Source organism: Cimex lectularius, unplaced genomic scaffold, assembly GCF_000648675.2.
Source record: "Cimex lectularius strain Harlan isolate CLEC.00 unplaced genomic scaffold, Clec_2.1 scaffold155, whole genome shotgun sequence".
NCBI lineage: Eukaryota > Metazoa > Arthropoda > Insecta > Hemiptera > Cimicidae > Cimex > Cimex lectularius.
The window spans coordinates 340,866-365,580 of record NW_019392710.1 but is presented as its reverse complement, the minus strand read 5'-3'; the positions used below and the strand labels follow the sequence as shown (position 1 = coordinate 365,580).

At 36.2% G+C, this 24,715-nt stretch overlaps 1 protein-coding gene across 2 annotated transcripts in view; it reads left to right on the top strand.

Annotated features, from left to right (window-relative positions):
• The first annotated feature begins 8,390 nt into the window (after window positions 1–8,390).
• The window catches only part of LOC106668848 (zinc finger protein Gfi-1b-like), a 79,957-nt gene continuing 63,632 nt past the window's right edge, over window positions 8,391–24,715 (top strand). For both annotated transcript variants that reach the window (XM_014397990.2, XM_014397988.2), the window contains exons 1-2: window positions 8,391–8,567; window positions 22,239–22,334. In XM_014397990.2, the coding sequence (XP_014253476.1) occupies window positions 8,471–8,567; window positions 22,239–22,334 (193 nt within the window). In that variant the 5' untranslated portion in view covers window positions 8,391–8,470. The remainder of the gene's footprint in view (window positions 8,568–22,238; window positions 22,335–24,715) is intronic.

The window sequence follows — 24,715 nt, the reverse complement described above, 5'->3', positions numbered from 1 at the left end:
TCGATTAACGGTCACTAATCACCACACATTTCTATATTGTGTACATCATTGTAAAAATTCATTCTCACATCTTACGTGTATTTGTTTAATTTGAACAATGTTTATAAATCCCAGGCCCTTATGATGATCTCAATAAAGATCCAAAGAATAACGTTGGCATAAGGAAAATATTTTTCTAAACCTACATCTACCAGACCGCATCTCACGATCTCTAAATAGTAATTAATTAACGGTCACTAAATACTAGTGCATACTACAATGCATATATTGTCGTTTACTTTGACTAATCCTTTATTTCATTATGTATACCAATTGACTCTGCCTTTCGTTCCATTTTATAAATCTCACCGAAAACGTCGGAAGAAGAATTGTCATTCTTGTCTACTGAGGCATTACTGGAAAAAAGGACTAAGGCAGCAGCCGAAGAAATTTTTGCGGGGGAAGGTGAAAATGTCGTGCATTGAAACACTGCAGCCTTTTGTTCTGGCGGGTCAATTCTGGGAACAACAGCCTTCGAGATGAGCCTAGATCTGGTCGCCCTTTATACACTTTACTGGAGTCAGTCAATAAGCGTCCGTGTGCGACCACTAGAGGATTATTGTACGAAACGGGATTTTCAAACGCAACGGTAAGCCGCTATTTAAAAAAGCTTTACGTCCGAAATTTACGACCCAGATCAGACTCGTCAGCCGCCCAACAACAACATGTTGATATCTGTAAAAGTTTGCTTCAAAATCCAAAAGTTTGTAGATTTTGGAAGGGCGATGAAAACGGATATTTTTGAAAAATGATCTGCCGAAAACAGCGGGCACCGCAACGTTCAAGCAGAGATTCGCCAAGATCGATTTGGAAAAAAAGATTATGTTATGTGTTTGGTGGAATTATGAGGGTGTTTTGCATTTTGAGCTGGTTCTAGATGGCAAGGCTATTGAGGCAGAGCTTTACTGTGAACAACTCGAAAGAGTATATGGGATTTTAAAAGAGAAGTACCCTGCTTTGCTCAGTCGGGATGAAGCAATATTTCCGCAAGACAACCCTTCTGCAAATCGTTCACGTTTAGCCAAAGAAAAATTTTCAGAATTGAAGGATGTTAGCATCTTGCCCCACCCTTCTTACAGTTCTTCTGAGGAGTTCATCGCCTCGAAGACTGGTACACAACCAAATTCAACATCTATCAGAAAGATGGGTTAAAACAGTAGATAATGATGGCCTATATTTTGAGGAATATTTTTCATGTTTACATTTCATACTGAAATTTAAATAAAACCTTATTCTTAAAAAAGTTTGTAACGAACGGTATACCGGACAGCATGTTCAATATAGAACGATTTCACCCAAAATCTAAGACGAGTATTGTGAGAACGTATGAATTCTGTTTACGAGCTTATTTTTGCTTAAAAGGGTGTAATTGTGCTAGAGTCGGACGATGTGGCATCCGCGAATACCAAAAGGCGCGGCAAAGCTCGGAGGCTATCATAAAATAAAATTGCCCAAAAATGATACAAAACGCTTACTAAATAAACAATGGCTGGAACAATGTCGTATATGGGTCAATCAAGAGGCGGTATAATCAGCATACATATTCGCTAAAATATGCCTAAACTCATGGTTTTATGAGGGCCTAGATCTTCCCCGAACTGAGAAAGACATGTAATATGCTGAAAAGTTTTAACCGTGTAATCCTCAAGTGTCCGGCTCGTGAAGAACAAAGAAGGATTTTCTTAGACGAGATGTTTCTGATGGAGGAATTAAGCCATTTAGTTGGGCGAGTGAACTGGTGTCTGAGAATGAAATGGTATACAACAGGGCTTCCCAAACTGTGGTCGGTCCCTAATTAGGGCGTCCGCGGAACTTCGAGAAAAATCAGTAATTTCAAAAATAGACGTAGAATGAATAAAACTAATAACAATGAGTACTGAAAAGGCAAGTTTTGTTATTTTGCAGCAGCAGTTTATTGTGTTCTCCACAGATATGCTTTAGCTATGAAACAAATGACAGCCTCTTTCAAGAAAGTTTTAGATGAGTCTGTGTAAATTATTAATTATATGAAGTCGCGACTTTTCACAATGCTACATATGTGTAGATATGGAAAGCCTTCTTCGTTCCCGGTTTAAAAAAAAAAAAAAAAAAAAAAAAAAAAAAAAAAAAAAAAAAAAAAAAAAAAAAAAANCGGGCACTCTCAACACGACACGCAAGGATGGCACAATTAAACAGAAGACAAACACTTTGAGCCCTGAAGATGATCTCAATAAAAGATCGAAACGTTGGCACGAAAAGAAAATGTTTTTCTGAAACCTACATCACACCCGACCGCATCTCACGATATCTGAATAACTGTATTAATAATGGTATCTCTCCATTTTTATAAAGATTGCCGGGATAAGCAGACGTGAAAGATCGGCAACAAGCACGTAATCAACTACAGGTCAATCACCACACAGGTCACATGGAGAAATCGAACGATTGAACAGCAATAACAGCAAAGAGAAGTGGTACAACTGAAGGAAAAAATATATAAACCGGACAGTCAGTTTTTCTTTCGATCTGATAAAAAAATTTAATGTTTTTCCCCCGAGCCGCCAAATTTCTATCTATGCTTTTGTGATTCTCCCATACAAAAGATTCCTATTTGTCATTTGTCGGAGTCATCGCCGAATATGGATAAGTGGCTACAAGTTATGGTAGGTGAGCAGATAGATGAATTGTTTTTATCATTTGATGATTCTCCTCACAAATGCTGGGCGAATAAGAAATATATGAAAATTGAAAATGAATACCTACCCCAAAATATATGAAAAAGCTAGTCAATACTTTTTTCTTGGTGATTACGGTGTGATTGGCCTGTTTTGTCGTTTCCGAACATTTTAGTCTGCATTTCTTAGCATGGTCAATGACTGAGAGGAAGCTTGTTTATCTATAAACGTTTATCTCGTTTGGTGTCGCGGTTTTTCTCTTTCTTTAAACCCTTTCGACAATAGACTGTGTTCCAAATGTGTTTTCATATTTTATTTCTCTTTAATACTTGCTAGAACAGCATCGTATTCTTTTTCTTTTGATAAAAAATCACCTATACACAAATACGTACATTCTTCTGCAACCTTCTCCGTTTGAACCGTACTTCATCCTTCTCTAAACCAAGAAAAAATAAAATCGGACAAGATAGATTCAGAAAACACTACTTGGAATTTACGACATTATAAAGCTCCTGTTAAAATTTACCGGCGAATTACCGCTCAAAGCAGATTATTACGACTGAAAAGCGGATTATAAGTTACTTTATTGTTTTATTGATTCGATATATTGCGGCACTCTTTTAATTTAATTGCAGTTTGGAATTTCAGCTATTTTAACCACATAATTTATATTTGATCCAGTTTAAATTTTATTATTTTTATGTTATAAATGTTAAACTTAATGTCTGTGTTAAAACATCTCAAAACTGATTGTATTGATAAAGATTGAACTTTAGTCTTTCATTAGATCCATTTTTTCAACTGGCTCCAATTCACATATCAAAAAAATTCTTTCCATCTAGATATATAGTTTTAAGAACATTAGACAAACATATAAATGGTCCCAAGTTTGATCTAATTGTAGAAGTATACATGTTGGATCAAAAGAGAAAATAAATTTGTACAGATAAGATTTTATCGTTCTTTGTACGCTGAGAATCTGGGTCATTTTGGATTCTGAAAGTCTTTTGGTTATGCGAAATTCGAATGTTCGTAAAATAGGCCTTCATTACTGGTCTTACAGTAGTTTCCCACTCAAGCTCACAAACTTGGCGGCTTTTTTCCTCGCTGCTTTTTATTAAAAAGTAGTAGATATCTGTTCACTTGGGGAGCCAATCTATCCGCTTTCTCATTTCCTTGGTTCCTCTGCTGTTCAACCCATTCCATCGACCTCAGCAAAGTTGATTATTAGAGCACCGATCCGCGGTACTTCATCGAATGATCCTTCTTAACCACGATTAACCACGATCCAATTACATTTTGTGGATTATGCCTAGTAGCCATCAACGACTTACTTGAATTTTAAATTGATGGAAGTTTCTGCTGCCAATGCACATGCTGTAAATTTTATGTAATATTCTTCCTTGCACGGTTCTTAAAAACGACGCTTTCTTCTAGTGCTTTATAACATACTGGTCAGCTCACTAGAGACAATATGGCCCCGGTAGTTGAGTTAAGTATGTTATGCTGTACCACGCTTTGACTGAACAGAATAGAGCGTTTTTGTTAATTGAGAAGTCTTTTGAGGAACGTATTCGATAAATATAATAAGTATCGATAGTTTAAGTCAGAACCACTTCAGAACACATTTTTCAAATGATTTTCGAATAAAATTCCAAAGGGTTTGCTTGGATTCGAACCCAGAGCCGCTAGCGGGGCTAATACGAATCTGAAGCCCTAACCACTAAATCCCCAAAGGGCACTCAATTCTCCATACTTCTCCGACACCAACAGTTTGTCTTCCGTCCCAACACTCGACTACCCAGGAAGTATTTCACGTTTTGTGCCGCATATCCTAAATTCTCCAGCGCAAATAATACTGTATTACAAAGGGAACTTTTATTGACGTCACAAGCGTTTGACCGCGTTTCGAATGAAGGCCTCCTAAAGTACATTACTATTATATACATTATTAATTTATATACACGTTCCTTACATATTTTATGCTCTTAATATCGTAAAACAAGGAATCCACATTTGCTACAAGGAGAATCTCATACTTAAAATATCTGGTTATGGTTTTCAAACAACTTCAACTAGTACCCATAATTTGAGCATCAAAAATCTTCCTAATTAATAATTGATTTATCGCACTTAGCGTGTACTTGGGCATTCGTAAAAGGAAAAATATGAACATATAACAAAAATGAAAAGAATGAAATTATAATATGTCTGATACTAGATAACGCGTTTTTCAGGTTTTGCAGCTTTAATAAAGTCAAAGACAAAAAACTGGATACTCGTATTTTATTATTTCAAACTAGATCATTTTTTACAGTTATATCAATTATAATATATTTATTAATGTAAACCAAATTAAACGATATCAAAAATTCATGAGTTTTAATTCAAATAATTTAATTATGATGGTTTGAAAGAAAATTCACCAAAAAAGGAAAATTGTTTAGTTATAGATTACTATTAAATTAACCATTTATTACGTTGCTTTGTTCTTAGTAATGCGTATTATCTTCTCTGGCCTTGCGGAGGGCCTTATCTCTAGGCATCGATTAAATAAGCAATCGGATTTCCTCTTGTGAAACAGAATCCCATTCTTCAAGGGCGGTTTTAACCTGCTCAACACTTGGAACCTGCGAATGATGTCTAAACTGTTTCTCATGTCCATAAATGTTTTAAAGGATTCATATTAGGAGAAAATGTTTGCCAATCCATTGTGATAATCCATATATCCTCCAAATAAAGGGTGACAACTCAAGCTACACGCATTCGAGCATTGCTTTGCATTAACACTATGTTGCCCCAAATAAATGCAGCGAATGGGGCCACAGCAGATGAACTTCCTTAATGTACCTTAGTGTAATCCATCTGTATGACATCAGTTCGGTACGGGCTTGGACGTTGATTCCAGCCCATACCATAATTGACTATCTCTGAAAAGTCAGTGAGTTAAGCATGGCACATGAAGCAAAGTGTTCTCCACGTCTTCTCCACACACACGGTCTCAGTCGTTTGATTGCTATAAACCAAACTGGCACTCATCTGTGAAGAGAACAGCCCTAATTGTTCAAGTGTCCAAGTCTGATGCTGAGTTGCGCTTAGTCGTGCCTCTCCAATAGTAGAACCTGGTGCTGGACGTCTAGAGCCTAGGCTTCTCTCACGAATCCTTCTGAACACTGATTTAGAGCTCCCTCTCACATTAAGACCGTTTGGAGTTGACTACCTATCAAGGAACCCGTTAAATTATGGTTCCTTAGTGCGGTAAGAGTAATAATGATCGCTTCTAGTCGGCGCAGATAGCAGACGACCACTACCTTCTCTTCGAGCGAAACTTCCGGTAGCCTAAACCGCTGTACACCATCGTGGATGGTAGAGTACGGAATGCCCAGGACTTTGGCTATTTTACTGACGGTAGTTGACAGGGGATGATTTAAAACCATACTTTTAGAAAAAATTAATAATTAATTTTTTGTAAAAAATTATAGTTTTATCAAACAATTAATTCACTCGATAAGTTGGCTATCGAAAAGAAATTTAAGGAAAGGAAAAGCTTGGTTTTAACATTATTCGCTTTATGCTAGCACACACAAAACAAGTATGTTAAAATTATTGTAAAAATACTTATAATAAAAACAAACAAAGGGGAAAAGTCTTGATGTAAAGTAACAACAAATTGGATATAATGAAATCATATAATATATAAAGGAAATTCGAATGAACTGGAGGGGTCAAAAATTTAATTTCATTACTAGGTCTAACCTATATTTCCAGGCGTGGCGGACGTACTGAGTGAGTGCCCGTGTCTCTGAGCCATTCATCAGATTTAACAGTGTTTCTAGAGAGGGTAAAAGATCCCAACTGCAACAACTTGATCTCGCTCAATATTGAACATTTAGCCATATAATGCAATGTTATTTCCACGGATAGAGAATGGCAAAGGGCACACAACCCCTCCCTGCCCATCGACCCAACTGCAGAATTCCAGTTAAGGGCCTCGCAACGGGTTTTTAATAGGGATCTTAAGTTTAATAAACTAAGGGATAGTAGATTCTCTCTCTCTGCAGATTAAGTAAGGTGTGAGGGTGAGTCAAGCCTTTAAATGAGGAAAAGTTAATCGAGGACTGAATCCGGAGTAAGCCGTCCCGATGCCGTTCCTTGATTCTAGATAGCAGAACGGAAAAAAAGAGCTGGCCAATCAGCAAGGTTTTCGTAAGTGGGACAGGTTACTCCAAATCTTTGATAGAGCTTAAGCCATTGGGCATACCAGGAGATCTTACTCCTGTTAACTTCGACCGCTGTTATTATTGACAATTTTGTATACGGGGAATTCAAAATTTTGAAAATAAATGAGAAGTGAAGTCTTAGGGTATATACGCGTAAATCAGGTCAGTGGACGTATCTAAATAAATCATGTAGTTTGGGGCAGGATTAGGAAGAGCAAATAATTTTTTTAATATTGTTAATCGAGACAGTGCAAAAGGATTAGTAACAACCTCTAAATGTTTTACAATAAGTTAAAGGGTGCGTCGGTGGCCTCAACGGTTTAGGCGTTGACACGGCGCTCATCACTGTAAGGTAAAGGTCCAGGGTTCGAATCCAGCGGCCCTGCATTCGAACCAGGCATACATCATACAAATAGTTTTTTTGTTTTTCAAAAACACCGGCACCCCGAGGATTGGTATAACCTCTGCTGTGGTTCCTCTGATAGAAGACTAACTTGGAATCCACACACACGATTAAAAAAACAGACACTGAACAAACGATTTAAAATTCTTTATTACCTACTCAACAGACAATCAAAATTACCATTAAAATCAAAACTTTCGACATACACATACCTACTCAAACCAATTTGGATGTATGGGTGCCAAGTATATGGATCGGCCAAGTATTCCAATATTCAAAGATTACAAAGTTTTCAATCCAAAATTTTAAGACTAATTATTTCTGCCCCATTTTATGTAAACAATAATACACTTCACAGAGATCTTCAAATCCCAACAGTTTTTTCATCCATCAAAACATATTACAGACGTTTTCATAGTAAATTACAAAATCACACCAACACACAAATACAATTACTCCATTCCCCACAATTACCACGTAAACGTCTGAAAAGAATATGGATAAGAAACCTCTTAAATGATTAATATAATTTCATTAATCCAGAGCGGCTGCCAATGGGTAGCTTTCTCTATAACGCCCATAATGCCAAACACACAGTCTGAAATCCAATCTGCTGGTTGTATATCATGCATGTACAGTTGTAGATATAAATAAATGAAGTCAAAAAAAAAAAAAAAAAAATTGTTAAACAGTCAGGATTTTACTAAGGTGAATGTAACTAAATTTTGGAAATTGCCCAATTTATACGTTTGCTTAGCTTAACGTCTTTAATTGGCGAGTTGCATAAAGTAGAGTACTACCTCAAAATTTCCTTATTAAATTTAAGTTTTATTGTTGTGATTCAGGACAAACGATACACAATAAGTTTTTTTATTTATTTGTAGCGAGGCCATTGGTATAAATGTGCGAAGGGGTTGCATTATCATACAAGAAAGGTCAGTAAAAAAAGCAACAAAAACCCAAAAAAACCACCGGCTTAAAGTTGGTGGGGGTGGGTTTGGAAAAAAATGTATCTCAAGGGTGGCGTTTAAAGAGAGGAGGGCCGGTTTGCGGTGTGGGTGTCCTGGCCGGGAGGGGAGCAGGCATGCGCCAGGCGGTGGAGGAGGGCCTCGGCACCGCTGTTTGGCAATCCGCCGTCTAGTCTTCTGGGATACATGGAGCTCGCACCTCTCGACTACAGGCTGAGGGCCTTACAGGCGACCCCTGCTTCGTCTGACAGTGCCTTCACCCTCATCCACCCCAAACACTCAAGTAAGCCGTTTGCAATACTCGCCCTTCAGTGATAAAAGCCCGGGAGAATCCATGGGCCGGTCGGCGCGGCTCTCTACTCTCAATCAGACCTCTGGCATTAGTGTATTAGAAAAACAATTAAAAGTGATTAAATCAAATATATTATTAATTCTTTTTAAATAAAATTTCCCTTGTTCAATATACTCCTTAAATACACTCATTTTTATTATAGTAGATTAGTTTTAAAGCCATTTTTAACACAAAAAATTTTCACTATAAAAAACATGTATTGGGCATTTCAATACATATTGTATATATATATAAATATATACAATAATATGCCTACAAAAAATCATAAAATTACATTTATGTAGTATATAAAATTTATAAACTTGAATTTACTTATAAGTTCCAAGTACTTATAGTTTGGTCGTTTCCGATCATTTAGGTCTGGCAATCATTGCCTTGTCAGATGTCTTTGCTCTGTAATGATTTTTTTTTACTTCAACTGGACGTGCTTCATCTTCATCCTACTGCCCCTTGAAGTTAAAGATTTTCCTATTATTTTTCTTTTATCTCTGTTGATGATAGTACCTTTACGAAAACATACTTCATTTCAATCCCACATTTTCAGCTATCTCTTAAGTTCTTCTCGTTATCAAGTCTTTGTTCATAGAATGATCACTGAAGAGGGTGAGAAACCGAAACAACTCTTAGAAATAAAAAACAGCGAAGATATGCACACCAAAATGATCAGGAACGACCAATTTACACAATATATAGGCTGTTTAAATATTTGCCATGAATATATTTGTTTTCTTGAACTTGTCATCCAGAATCAACATAAAGAAACCTGATAATCTGACGTTTCCTTTGCAAAAGACAGAAAAATGTTTATACATTCTACTACCCGATTGTTATATCTTTGTTTAGAATTTATTTAGCTTATATCATGAATACGATCATCACTGTTTTATTTTATTGACAAATATTAATCTCAATATAATGTGAAGGATCGTTTCCTTTTTCTTGAAGTGAACAATAAACAAATATAGGGAAGAAGATTTTAATGTTTATAATGTAACATTAAAAGTTATGCGAAACAACAAAAGCTCCCTTAATAAATATAAGAAGAAAACATATAAAAGAATGCGTTAATGTTATGTATGTCACACAATTTTGATTCAGATTTACAACTTCATGCTTTAAATTTACATTTTCAGGTTTCTACCTTCTCGATCTTGATTACCGTGTAGAAATTAATGCAGTTGATAGTTATTTTTCACTATCAGTAGTTCGTAATTGGGGAACCTGTTGCACTTGGCAGTTTGGTTTTTAACGATGAAATTTCCACACGAACTCTTTAGAATTGTTTTCTTCTTTATACCACATCAGAATGCAGTTTAACTCCAAAATGTTTTTTAAAAATAGAAAGAAGATAAAAAGATCACAAGTTAACAATGATTGCCGATAAATTCGTACAGATATATATTTTCAAAATATACCAGAATACGTTGAAACTTAAAGCTGAATTTTTTAAACATTTATTTCTCAAAGTAGATTGTCACTTTTCTCAAAAATTTCTGATAATGGGATAATACATATAAACAAAAATTACTAAATTTATTTTCGTTGGTATTAGAAACATGATTTTTTTAAAATTAATTCCGCTCCATCGACTGCTGGATTATATTAAGCAACTGGAAACAATCATAATTTGTTATCATATTTTGACATGGACCAGTGTCACTCGTATAAATATGCGGCCGTTATGTGATTTCAATTTGAACAAACATGCTAATTATTACATTACACTCTACTATATAACGCTAATTATAAATAAGGCTTTTTTGCGTTGGGAAGCCTTTTGTTGTACAACATGTCATACCTCTGAAATTATTAACAGTGTCAAACTTATAAATATTGGCCGGAATTTGAAATGTTCGATCGAATTTAATTACGACAACGAAGTTCGATGTCAGATTTTTGGTTGTCAAATAACTTTTTTTTTAAATTCGACCTACATAGACGGGCGCGCGGGGGGCGATAGCTAATGCAAAAAAACAGACTTAAATGCACTAAAATTTAATTTTTCATCGACGTCTAAGACGAATATTAAATATTTTCATCGAGAAATTAACTCTGACCGCTTATCCCAGTTATATAAGCAATTATATATTAAAATGCATGATCATTTATTACCTAGTAATATATTTTGCAGTTAGGTCGTTTCTATTTTACATGTTTACATACACAATGTCAAGTACTATTAGGTATGCTTGCTTTCAGGACCAAATTTAAGAGAAACGCTCTCGAGTAATAAAATTAGGGAAAGTTTCTTTTTAAATTCATTTCCGTTCAGTTCGGTTGCAATTACGTCGAACAAACGTAGTCTGATGGGGACTGGTCAGGAAATATCGGTGGAATGGGAAAAACTATGTATGCCGAGGGTTGGGGCTGCAATCTGGTGGTTAGTGATCATTCAAATCTTCCTATCCTCGCTCGGTTGGTCTGTCAGGCGCTATTTTCAGTGTATCTGTCCACCTGCAAAAGTTTGATAGTCTGAAGTGGACAGGTCGCAAAGTATTGGGTGAATGCAAAATGAGTGATATTTCGACGTGTTATATGCGGTGTGGTGAACCTATTATTTGGTCGTTACAGATCATTTCGGCTCCCTATCCTGCGTTGTACCCAACACTGAAGGTGGCAAAAACCGCAACCAACCCTGCGTGGATAGCTGAACCAAATTTCACATCTGTATCCCTTGTGTACAGTTCTAAATAGGAATATCATTCAATCAAACTAAAATAAATTACTATATAGAAAGTTCATAGCATATATTTTTATTTTCTATCCAAATATGCATTTAAGTCCAAAAATAAGTTTGAGCAAAAGAGTATATAATTTCAGCTATTCAACCTTTCAAAAATTTCTTAATTCTTGTACTAAACTAACTTATGGTAAATTTTCCTTTCGGAATTATAAGTTCAGCGTGAAATAGACGTTGTATGTGAAATAATTTTGGCTGTTGTTGATTCTGTGGCCAAGGATGCACTCGAGAAGATAACAGTAATCTATACATCTTTTATTTTTACAAAGATTTTCCTCTTTTTACACCGCTGTTTAAAAACGTCGACTCAAACAATAACTTGTTTTTGTATTTTTTTAACTTTTCACTTATCAATCTATCACCGAACTAATCATACTTGTTATTATTTTATGTATGGTTTTATAGTTCTAGTCAAAAGTATGTGACTTGTAGAAAATAATTTTTGAGTTTTCGTAAAAACAAGTTTTGTATACGAAGGTAGTTTTGTATATACAATAGAAGCTCTTCTGAACGATTTTTTCGAGATTCATTGTACTTTTGTGGTTGAACTCCAATATCAAAGGGTTTATTGATATTCAATCTTGTGAATGAAATAAAATACATAAAATTAATCATATTTGTTTTCTATTCGTTAACGAACAGCACCTCTCGTACTATTTATTATTTGTTGTTTGATAACCGTGAAATTATTTCTTTCAATCAAAAAGTTGCTAGGCATTTGATTATTGTATCTTGAAACTGTTGAAATTTCAAAATGATAGGTGAAAAATATAGAACACGGAAAATGCTGGAGCATTTCTAATAACAGGACGAATTCATTTTCTGAAAATCTCAGGCAGTTGAGGCCATAGTTTTTTTTAAAATGTATTTTTTATTTAAGAAAAAATACAATTGTATGCACAGTGACCCCAGGACAATAACTTTATTCACCACATAATTAACTGGCAACGACTAATATAGTAGGCTGACCCTCATATTTAAAATTCACATAACTCTTTTCTGTGCGTTGTTCCTTGAGCAATGTAAAAAATAGAAGTAAAATAAGACAGAAAAAGAATTCCACGCCAAATCTTGATTTGGTAGACCTGGAGCCCGGCATACAGTGGTATAAAGTAGAAACAACTCAACTGAACGAAGCTCGTCCAGTGAGGACGGGGTCTTAAGGGTCTAGGTACAACCGCTTAAATTGTAGGGTTTCTCCCTTTTTTAACTGGAATTGTGATTGGTTTGTTTGGCTTACTAGGGCGGGAACCTCAACGGTTAAGGAGGCCTAGGCGCTCATCTCTGTAAGGTAAAGTTCTGGGTTCGAATCCAGCGGCCCAGTATTCGCACCCGGCATACTAACAAATGTGCTTTTTTCAAAAACAACACCACCCGAGGGTTGGTATGAACTCTGTTGTAGCTAACCTTCGTGTAAAAAATGTACTTAGCGAGATACGGATAAAATTCATGAGGTTACCAAATAGAAACTTCTATTATTTTAATTGTAATGCTAATATCGAAGATTAATTATTTAATGAAAATGTATAATAAATTTATATAGAACCTATTTATTAGATAAACACAAATAATAAAAAATAATAACAAAACAACATTAAAAACAAAATTAAATGACATTGTGAACCTCGTTATGAATCACATTCATCAAATATAAATTATTGTGATAGTGTCCCCTGTTTATCATGTCCGGGAAAAAAATGAATGAATCACTGTCAGTTATGTAAATCGGTTGTGATTTGCAGATTCGTCATCATGAGACGCAGTCAGTTGTGAATTTAATTATTTCTATCCTCATTTGGCGTTCAGTTTAAAAGCAATCGGACAAAAATAAGGATCAATTAAAGTATATCAGATTACGCGCAGAATAATGTGTCAACCAGAGCAAAATTAACAGAGAGGAAAAAACCAACAGACTGCTTGTCGAATTCATTCCTGACGAGAATAAATGCAGTTGTGAAAATATTTAAATAAAATAGGCATGCTTAATATTTTTACTTTAAAGCTGACAAAGATTTTGGAAAAAAGCTCATTTGTTAGTATGTCGAGTTCAAATACATGGCCGATGGATTCGAACCCGGGACCTTTCCCTTAAACAGCGATTTGCTCCATGTCAACGTCTTAACCGTTGCGACCACCGACTCCCCCTTTATTGCTGTTCTTCTTTTTTAGATGTAGAATGGTTTTATATATTTTAATTGTTTTGTATGCTATGGAGCACATTCTATGTAAATTTTTTATTTAAAAAGGACTGCAATGCATTCTAGTGCTCCGTACGCATGTTTTTTCTTGGTGCAGATTGAAAAGTCAAAATTGGGTCGATTAACATGAAGGCGTTTTTATTGTTTCCGTTCTCTATGCAATCATATTAAAAATTAATCGATAATTGATTAATATTGCAGAGTAAAATCCTTTCGTGTTTTAGGCACTTTTTAAAGGTACAAAACTCTTGTTTTGATTTTTTCTTTTAATGAATGTGCCACTCAAATGTAAGATTACTCCAAGTTCCAGCAGAAGTAGGACTTGCATGGAACCAACTAACTTTTAAATGGTGTTCTTTATTTGATAAGCTACTCTGATACTGGTTAGGTCTAAGCAAAGTTCTACATCGCACCTCTAGATATCCAGTATTTCACCGTTGAGGGCACCTCCCAGTCATACCTGATAATGTTTTCTTTAGCAACAATTTTGTATATGTAGTATGATTGTGGTGATGACGATGAAGATTTCCGAGGCAATTTATTACCACATTTTATAAGACGTAATGTATCACCTGTTCTGTACTAATAGTACACCGTTGAGTCCTAAAATACACGGTTGTATTTTTTCCAAGTTTGTGCTTAGATCTTAAAACGCTTTCTACTGAGAAAATACACCGCAGTCACGTGTGCAGGGGTTGCCTTCGTTTTGTTTATCCCGATCTTTCTGAGATGCTTATTAAGCCTCCCGTGACCCGCCACGACTTCTGAGCGTCTTCATGCTATTTAAGATGGACCGGTAATATTATACTATATTCTAAAACTTTCTCTGATTGTATGATTTCCTTTTCTGCGGAAAGAAAGGTCATGTCAGCCGTGGGCTATCTTGTTATCCTAGCAAGGGCATCTGTTTCTTCATTTTCTTCAACTTCTGCGTGTCATGAGATACCAATAAGGGATTAGTGTTTTGCTATTCAAAATTATTTAACCTAGTATTGCCATTCCATTTGACGATTATTGAGTTGGTTTCTCTGATAGCAGTTGGCGATCTGCCATGTCAACTATGTCTTTATTTGTGTACACTTTCATCCGATTGAATTGAGTACATCTCTCAATTGCATGGGCGTATATTTGAAAAGTATCAGTGTACTGCCCGAACACCCATCGGCCAGAGTTATTATTTTTAGTGCACCACACCTTTACACCATGTACTTTCTTGCGTCCAAGATCCATATACTGGCTGATTATTCCCACATTGACGCTTTATTGTTTTGTCCGACATAGCTGTGTTTTGTGAAGCAGTCGCTTTTTATTATTTATTCACATTAATTTAAAACATCCCGAAATCGTTCTATTGAAAAATAAACGCCACTCGAGAAATCCTTAAAGCCTTCATTTAATATCCGGGAACGATTCATGACGTAAATCATTACAGACTGGGGATCACGCTACTTCTAATTACTCGGTCAGAACGTAGCGTTTCACCAATGTAGTACCGATCACGGAATCGTACACTTTATGATGTATATTTCTTCGCCTGAACGACAAAGATCGGATGCGAAGCTGTCCCACGAGTCCGATACAGTATCGAAATGTGCATATAGGAGATAAGAAGACTGGGCCGATTCATTCATTGCAATTGCTCTTTTACCAATGTTTGTACATTTCACCACCAATTCTTTTTTTTTTAATTTAACAATTTGACAATTTATTAGAATAAAGTTGGTTGGCAAAATCCAAATTTTTGAAAAAAAAAGAATTATATCCATAAAAAAACTAAATATAGTTTGGTAATTTTCGAGCATCCGGATTCGTATCCTTCGGACGCTGTCAGCCGTTTTTCGCCATCTTCAGTGATGGGTAACCGTGACTTACGTTTATTTGCGTCACTTTTACACAGATGTTTAATAAAGGGACACGACTATCGGTTCTAGAATTATTTAAAAAATTTTATTATATAAAAAAGTAAATTTTATTACCATTTATTCATGGGAAAACATCAAGAAATTGTTAGTAAGGAGAGAAGAGAAGGCAACGTTTGTGTTTGTTTATTGCAAATTGTATCTCTAAGATCGCTCATATTTATTTCTTTAAAATTAATAACTACATATCAATTACACGCTTGAGAAATTTTGCAACCCATGAAATGAAGGTGGTTTTTGATTATAATAGTTATTTTTAGATTATTATTATTATATATATAGTGGAAGGTTTATGGGCCGACAAACAGCTGAGGTCATCGGCGGCCCTCCGCGTGTATTCCTTCTCTTTCCTGTCTTTCTCGTGTATTTTGTATTGAACTGCAGCCATTTGAGCATCTCGATCTGGTTACTGACTCTCTGCTTTTACTTGTATATTACGTCGTTATTTTAAAATGCTAGCCTCTTGTTAGTACCCCAGGTTGTCAATTTAAGAATAGATACACAACATACAATACATAACATATATATCGCCACAAACATAGAAGTCTGGTCACATTCACTCCCCCATAGTACTCGATGTTCCTCGGGGCGTGGTTGAACCCACTCCATTCGCGCTAATAACTTACTTTTACTTTCCAGACGTCACACACTCACCCCAGAGTACTCGATATTCTTCGGGCGGGATAAATAACCCCTTCCTTTCATGCTTAAATTACATTCATTCCAATAGAGTAAAATATAAACGACATACAATACTAACATAAAAGTCTGGTCATATTCACTCCCCCAGAGTACTCGATATTCCTCGAGGCGGGGTAAATAACCCCTTCCTTTCACGCTAATAAATTACATTCATCCTAATATATTAACACAAACACCACAAAAAACACAACACAAACACTTCAGACACAACTCAAGCACAGCACAAACACACATAAACTATATACATTCGAAAATCCCTATAGCCCAAGACTACGCACAGGTCCGATGATATTCCAAAATATTGCCTATAAACGTCGAGCCTTCTACAATTGAAATGGTGCTCGACTGTTACTCTATCCTTGCATAATGGGCACCTATGCGGTCGCTTTCCTGCTATTTTAGATAATAATTTACGTTATTAGGATTTATGACTAGTTTAACACTAGTTTTCATTCAGTGACATTAAAAACAATCTAAAGGTAAAACTAACTGTGTTATATATTTAAAAAAATTATTACAGTGATTTTCCTTTGTTAGCAGTTTGTTTGCTGTACAAATGGTGTATTGAACGTCGAGGTTTGGCTTGTGTATTATGATTATTAGTGAAAGAGTTATCGTAAAATAGCCAGAATGCTGGATGGATGCAATAATATTCTGTCGTAATAATTCCTTTAAATGAACTAGCTATATATTTATATTATTGGTATTTTAGCCAATTAACTCGCAGGCTCCATTGAAATTTGAAGAGTGCTTAGAAGTGGGAGAGTTTAACAACTTAAATAAACTTACCAACCTCGTAATACCAATAACTCTCGTACTCCCTTTGTCCTCCTCTTCATTCGACGGTGCAGGACCACACAAATATCCGTCGGATTTAGACTCGTCGTACAGTTGAGAACATTTTTTTTGTAGCATATTTTGATTTGAACAATCACGAGGCAAACTGGACAACACTTTTCTTCGGTTAAGGAGTGACAGTGGAATCAACTCCAAAAGTATCCAATTACCAAAAATTAGTTTATTATTATGTATGATTATTATATTGTTTACAAATCATGTCAAAAATGTGATTAACCTGATAAAATTGTATTTGCCCATTACACGATTTTGTGGAAAACCTTGTCGTCTATGCTGCAAAAGGGGTTGCTTATCATTGATACATTAATATAGCCAGACGGAAGGGTTGGGTGTAAATTGCCCCTTGGCGTAAACTGTTATAATAACTCGAGGATCGTGTTTATGGTGGTCCTAACTCATATCGGACACATTTTCCCCTTCTTATTTGAATTTATCGCTTCACTTTCACCCTCGATCGAGTGGTTTTAGTGCGGCAAACCGTTTCCTTCCTACTGTTAATATTTGAACTGAAAGTATTGGGTGTAATTAAGGTATTTCAAAAGCAAAATCGCTTTTAACGTGTATTTTATGTATTTTTATCTAAAAATTATTGTAATATTTTGTTTGACATAATAATCTTGGAAGACGTATACAAATAGATGTATTATGAGACAAACCATTGCTAAATAATACTACATATTCATGAATTGTAGATAATAGTTAAGAAATAAATATATCCATTTATCAGACCCAAAGTAAAAAAAAAAGTTAGTAAAAGTAAAGTCGATATAGCGAAACTATAGAAAGGAATATCAATAAAATCGAGCAATTGTCAATTTTTGTAAGGTTTCCTCCTGCGATCAGAAGAGGGTGAATCAGTAACTTCAGATTCAGTCCAACCATCAACACTGGTGGGTTTATTGACTTGCCTCATTCAGTACATTGTGGTCGTCAGGAATAAACTTGTAATGATTTGACGCGGGTCTGTTTTTTTTTAATTCTATAACCATTGTGGGTGTTATCTCTCAAATCATGTCAACTCTACAACTCTGTCGCCTCGGAAGGACCTACAGTTTGGTCGTTACTTGTCATTTTGGTGAGCCAATCCTATCTGGTTCGTCTGTAACACGCGTTTCAGCATTTAGTCACCTTTGGCAGGATTTTAGACTGGCCAGCGAGAAGCCCGATTTAAGACAGTCATAAAACTTACGGGGCTACGTGGCAAGAAAGGTAACAAGTACACATATTTTTTGACCTGCTGAGTTGAAGGCTAGTGTTCAAGATGATTGACTTTTTCAAAGACTGTCCGACTAAATTTCATTTTTTTTTCATTGAATAACCGAGTAATTTAAGCAATTAAAAAACTTGTGAGATTTTTCACAATCCTGCGAGATGGTCTGCGGGGTGACAAACCTGTATTTTGGTAGTTTCTGATCATTTTGGTCTGCTTAGCCTTGTTTGGTCTAGCAGACGCATTTCGGCTTTTCGCAATATTGAGGGACAAATCACGGGTATAAGCGGGGTGAGGCAAGACTCCAAACCCGGCACTGGAGGCCAAATACCGAACTCACCTGGCAGGCCAACCGAACGAGGATAGGCCGACGAAAATAATATCTTTGGTTAATTGATCCTTTTACCTTTTAGTATTTATTACTAAAAAACATTGAACTAATCTAACTTGTCAAATATAATTTTATAAAGATTTTATTTGATTCTCTTTGATGGAGCAACGTATAATCAGACTTTTTGTACTAAAAATAAGAGGGAAGAGTTTTTGGGAGGAAGTTTGGTAGAATATTTGATCTCTGTGTCTCAGAAGGGATGAAGGCAAGAGTGGTTGGAGAAGAGAGAAGAACACGCGGGAGAGATCGAATTTCCCGGATTGAATTCAAAATTAGCCTTGGAGTTAGTTGAACGAGCTGAAATTCGGTGTCGGAATGGAAATCGTGCCGGCTCCTTCAATTCGTCGGAGGAAACGATGGCTATCAAAGAGGCGGCGGCACGGAGTGTGGTTCGACCAATTACCTACTTACCGTCCGGCTAAACCTAAGTGGACGGCCCCTCAAAGCCTCGGTCACGCGCCCCCTTAAATCTCAATAAAACCTGTTAATTTTTTTAAAAGCGACTTCCCGTTTTTTTCCAGATTGGGCTAACTAACCATTTAAGGGCTGGAAGGGGGTGTCGAGAAGCGAAGCTTCGACCGTCTTGAGAGTGGCGAACCCCCATTTTTCAGTTGGTACAAAGGCTTACAGAGAAAATTTTATCGTTAAACTCTTTAGGTTGTATTTTTTTTAAATCAATGTTACAATTGGCTTTTATTTTACTGAAAACAGTGGGAATATTACGGTGATATGTGAAAATAGGCTGCACTTGTTGAAAAATATGAGCATTAGAATCAAAGAGATATAAGATTTGTATCAAGCCATGAAATATATAGTTTATATTTCTCGAAGGTGTGTCAAACTCAATCCAATATAGTTTCATTTAGATTTGCCATTCGAATTATGGACGCACTTAGGTCATGCTGAAAATGTCGCAGAGGAAGATAATAGAACCAATTGCAATGCTCTGGTTCTGCCTTTGTGCATAATTTTCAACAAATCTGGGATAGGTGGAATCTGTCCATCAGTTTGGAAACATGGTACAATTGAAACAATTCGTGAGAAGGGAGATAAATTGAATATAGAAAATTATCGCCCGATTTCGTAGCTCCTTCTTATCGTTAAGATTTTTGATTTGTTGGTGGCTGACTTCCTCACTCTATCCGTCAGTAATTATTTTATTAGGATGTTTAAAGGATTTATTAAAGGCCGGTCCACAACTATATATAAAGATATGAATGTATAAGGACTTTATTTTGGATACTTTAGAGAATGGATTGCAAGTTTACTTGAACGCTCACACATCTAAAGCTTTTGTCTAAATCGATGATGCCATTTTATTGAGAAACGTCGAGGCTTTTGGGGTTGAAAAGCCTCTTGTCAACTGGTTTGACGTCTTATCTCAATGGTAGATCTCTATATTTTTCAATGGAGCTACCTCAGAAAGAATCGAAATTGCCTCTGGTACGATATCAGACGTCAGGAAAGGATTTAGAACCGAGTTCTTAAATGTATTTCCTCCAGGATTACTGGTCATGAATCTGACGATGACTATTCATCCATTAGCAACTTAAAGTTGGACTCATTCGAGCTTTGAAGGAAATTTAGCTTCCTATCCTTCGATTGGAAGGTGCTCAACAACTCGATGGACACAACGGATATCTTCACCACGTCCCTCAGCATACCCTAAGGAATGTCTCACTTTTCCATATGGATTTTCACCGGACCAAATAAATTAAAAATTTTGACATAACAATTATGCAAAGGACAGATATTAGATAGATACAAGGATGTTAACAAATTCACGAAGGCATCTCTGCTTGAACTCAGGGAAGAAAAAATGTTGGTAGCTGAGGAATATGTGTAATTTATACTGCAGGTAAAAGCATCAAAATATGAAAAACATCATAGAAATGAAAAATCAAATGAGATTGCAAAGTAAGGCGAGGGATGATAATGTTTCAATTATATTCTGCAAAGTACGTATCAAAACCCAGGCAAAATTTCAAGTTTTAAAAAGATGGGGCGACATATTGGACACAAAGTGGAAGAAAGTACCACTCACAAATCGTGCTCATTTAAAACTTTTTCAATTTATCGACTCAGTGTGTTCATGTGAATGCTGAGAACAGAATTGGAGACCCAACATTCAAGAGTTTGCAAAGAAATTGTTTAGTACCATCTTTACAAAATGGTAGTTGGTCAACATGAAAAGAAATAATGTTCAGGTCTTTGGTAGAGTTTTTGACATTTAATTAATTCATTGTATGTCATACCTATAACTAAAATAATGACGAAATCTAGCAAATCTAGAATTGTATTAAGATTAACGGAAAAACTTCCACTAAGTTAGGTGAACAATAGAAACGCTTCCTACGGAACAAATTAGCGATGGTAATTGAACATTGTTTCTACAAATAATAAAAACACAAGTCAGCGCACTTGCGGTTCACGCCATGTAACCATATATTTGATTTTTAAAATGTAAAAATTGTTTAAAAAAAAATACCATCAGCAATAATTTTGGGAAGATGTAGACGTCAAGAGAGAAATATTCTATCAACTAGCAGCGGCGTATCTAGCCGAAGATCGTGGGTTCGAATCCCGCTCGTGCCATTGACTTTTTTTATCTCAACTAAAAACCTTAATTATTTGTAATATATTAATTGGTCAAGCGGACCACGAAATTAATGAATTTAATTATTTAAAATGAAGTATACTCCACTAAAGCTCTCCGTGGCAATTTCATTTCTCGTCGAGAATCCAATCCGAATACACGACATTTGAAAAATGGCAAAAAGGAGTGAAAATTCAAAAGGTGGGATTGAGATGGGAAGTTAGTGTCCGAGTGGATCGAGGTTACGATAGCTCAAGTGGTAGAGCAGCGGCGTATCTAGCCGAAGAACGTGGTTCGAATCCCGCTCGTGCCATTGACTTTTTTATTTCAACTAAAAATCTTAATTAATTGTAATATATTAATTGGCCAAGCGGACCACGAAATTAGTGAACTTACAAATTATTTTTCAACGTGCATTTGTGATTCAGCCAGTCCTCTTTTACTGCTTACGTTTGTATTATGTCAGTTATTCAGCTAATAGTGGAATACTAAATTTGAAATAATTTTATCTTAAGTCATAGTACGAACATAAAAATTGATGGTGAACGGTGATCATTCATAGAAAGCATGTATTATCTGTTCAGTATTTTAAAACGCGTTATGAAGGTAGAATTGGATGTCCCTTCTTGTGAAGATGAGATTCCAATTTAGTAATTTAGCCGTGTATAGGGATGGGACACATGTGACCCGCACCCCTTGTCAACCATCGATAATTCACCTCCTATCGATCACGAAAAGCGCTGAATTATTCAGTTCGATCTTTAAGCTCATTCTTGTCCAACCCCGATCCATTATTCACCCTGATCACTTACCTCTTAATAAACTTTGCTCTCCCACCGCAAACTCCAGGGTGTATTTAGTCGGACGTAACAGGTGATTCGGTAAATATTTGTTGCTTCCGTCGGGTCGGTCGGCCATTTAAATTTTTAATCTTGTTTCTGTTATTTATGCTGTTTAAATATTTTCAACTTTATCTAATTTGTTGTAGCAAATGGAGACGATGGATTCAGGAGTTGGAACAGTCCGACGATTCCCCGAAGTCCGGAGTATATTACCTCTTCCAAACCAGAATCCAGCCCTACAGGTAAGACTTATATATTGGTACCGAAAATGTCAAATAAATCGTTTTGCTGGGCAGAAAAAAATCGGGGATCATTTTACCCCTTTAAAAAAAATAGAACATTGTAAATGTTAAAGACATTTGTCACACTTCGTGCTCCACTTTTGTCCCGTTGACGGGCGAAGCGAGCAAATGACCCTTCTCGAATCTTTGGGTCCTGATAGAGACACTTGTCTCCCCTCCTCACAATATGCTATACAATATCAATGAATTCGTTTAATCAGCGGATTTCACGGGCTCCGAGGTGTTTGTGTTGTGGGCCGGGACAAAAGGGCGAGGGCTGACGAAGGAGGCACATCTGTTCAAATGGGCGCAATATGCTCCCTGGGTGGTTTTTATACGCTCTATAACCCCGCACCGCCTCTGGACATTAGTCACATCATTTTACGTTCATTTGGCCAATTCTGGCGACTGGGCGATTATATTTAAATGTACGCATGGATGCATGTCGATAATATTCACCACCTCGGGGGTCATTTCGATATAAGACCCAACAAACAATTATACTACAATGATAACCCAACGTTAGTTCGTTCGTTTTGGCACCAAATGAAAAACGGTATGATTAACATCTAAAAGTAACTTATTAAGGATTCCAAATAATTATTAACCTTTAGTAAGTTTGTGTATGATATTTTTTATTTATATAAACTCAATTCTGCCCATAAATCCACTGTGCACATACATGTTCCCAACCGCGTCTATGACTTCACGTAACAAGCCGCCAGAATCACCCACTTTGGTGTTCTGGTTGGTCATACCCGTATAGTACGAGATATTTCTCCATTACCCTTTCACGCATATAGACAAATATAAATATAACTAGTCTGCTTAAGGATCATAGGTACTTGCCATTCCGCCATCGACAATATTGCACTAAACATACACTCACGCAAATAAATACATTCTCACGAAACTGTTAAACCATTTATCCCAACTTTAGCACATACAACAGGATTACCTGCAATACAAAATAACTATATACACAAAATTACTCGTTTACTCCAGAAATCGGAATAGGGACCCAATAATTTAGCTGCTTGCTTGAGCAAAATTCTTATATCGGGGAGGGGGAGGTTATTCCTACTCGCTCACTACATAAAACCAAGGAGTAACACACACCCTTCATGTCGAGTAACTCTTCATTGTAAGATAGGCATATACGCGGGCGTTGGACCAAAAGTAAGTGACCGTGTGTAAACAGCATATGACCAAGTTGGGTTAGGATGATCCTTCTGCGGCTTAGGTTATCCATCGGCCACTTGTGCGCTTTGCGCGCAAGAGCTTCTCGGATGACAGTCCACTGATGCAGCCATATTTTGTTTACTATATTCTTTATTGGTCGCTTTGCTTAAGCGGGTCGGATGGCGATAGTAAGGTCTGGAGTTTGAGCAGGCTTTCTCCGCTTCGTCTGGACGTTCATTGCCTTCCGATTTTCCGAGGCTTATTAATTTATATATTTATCTAAACTAGTCAAGGTCGTTGAGTTTCCTTCTATTCCTTACTTTATTTGCTGAGTTTTATAAGGATACCTTATGTCATATCTCGATATTGGGCTGGGTTAACTGTTATTAATAAAAGGCAAGGATGCAGAAAAGCCATCGATTAACGGTTTCTGTTTTGATACTTTAAGCGAGGTATCGGAATGAGGTATAGAAAAAACAAACAAAGATAGTAATGTCTATGTAAATAATGAAAGCAATGTCTGCAAAGTTTCCTTTCTTAACAGAAATAATTATAATTATTTTGGCCTCAACTTCAACCGATTCTGAAAAATAGAAAGTAAAGTTTCAAGAAAAATATTGGAAAACAGTATTGTCCATAGACACCTAGATAAATTTTAGATTTGCAAACTAGATGGGATTTTGCCTTTTGCGAGTTCGCCTGACTAATTTGATTAAAAATCGGCGATAAAGAAAGTTTTGATTTAAAATTTAAAAACAGGGGCGTGGCACTCTATATTCCAAATAATATCCCCTCTAGGAAAATTGATTTAAGTAGCAGTCTCCAGCCAGTAGCCGTTGAAGTGCTTGCTCCGTTAAAATATTCCTTATGTTCAGTATATCTTCCTAATAACTTTTTTCAGAAGAAGAAGTAAGAAATTTATTTTCGCAACTTCCGTCCCCTGCAATGATTATGGGCGATTTTAATGCTCATTCCATTACCTGGGGATGTTCATCAAATAATCGAGGAGGGATTGCGTTGGAAAATATTATTAATGAGGGAAACTGGATAATACTGAATGATGGAACATACACTCATCTGGATACTTATACCGGGTCAGTTAGTGCAATAGATCTGACGATTGTTTCTCCGTCCCTAGCGAATGGAATGTCCTAGAAACG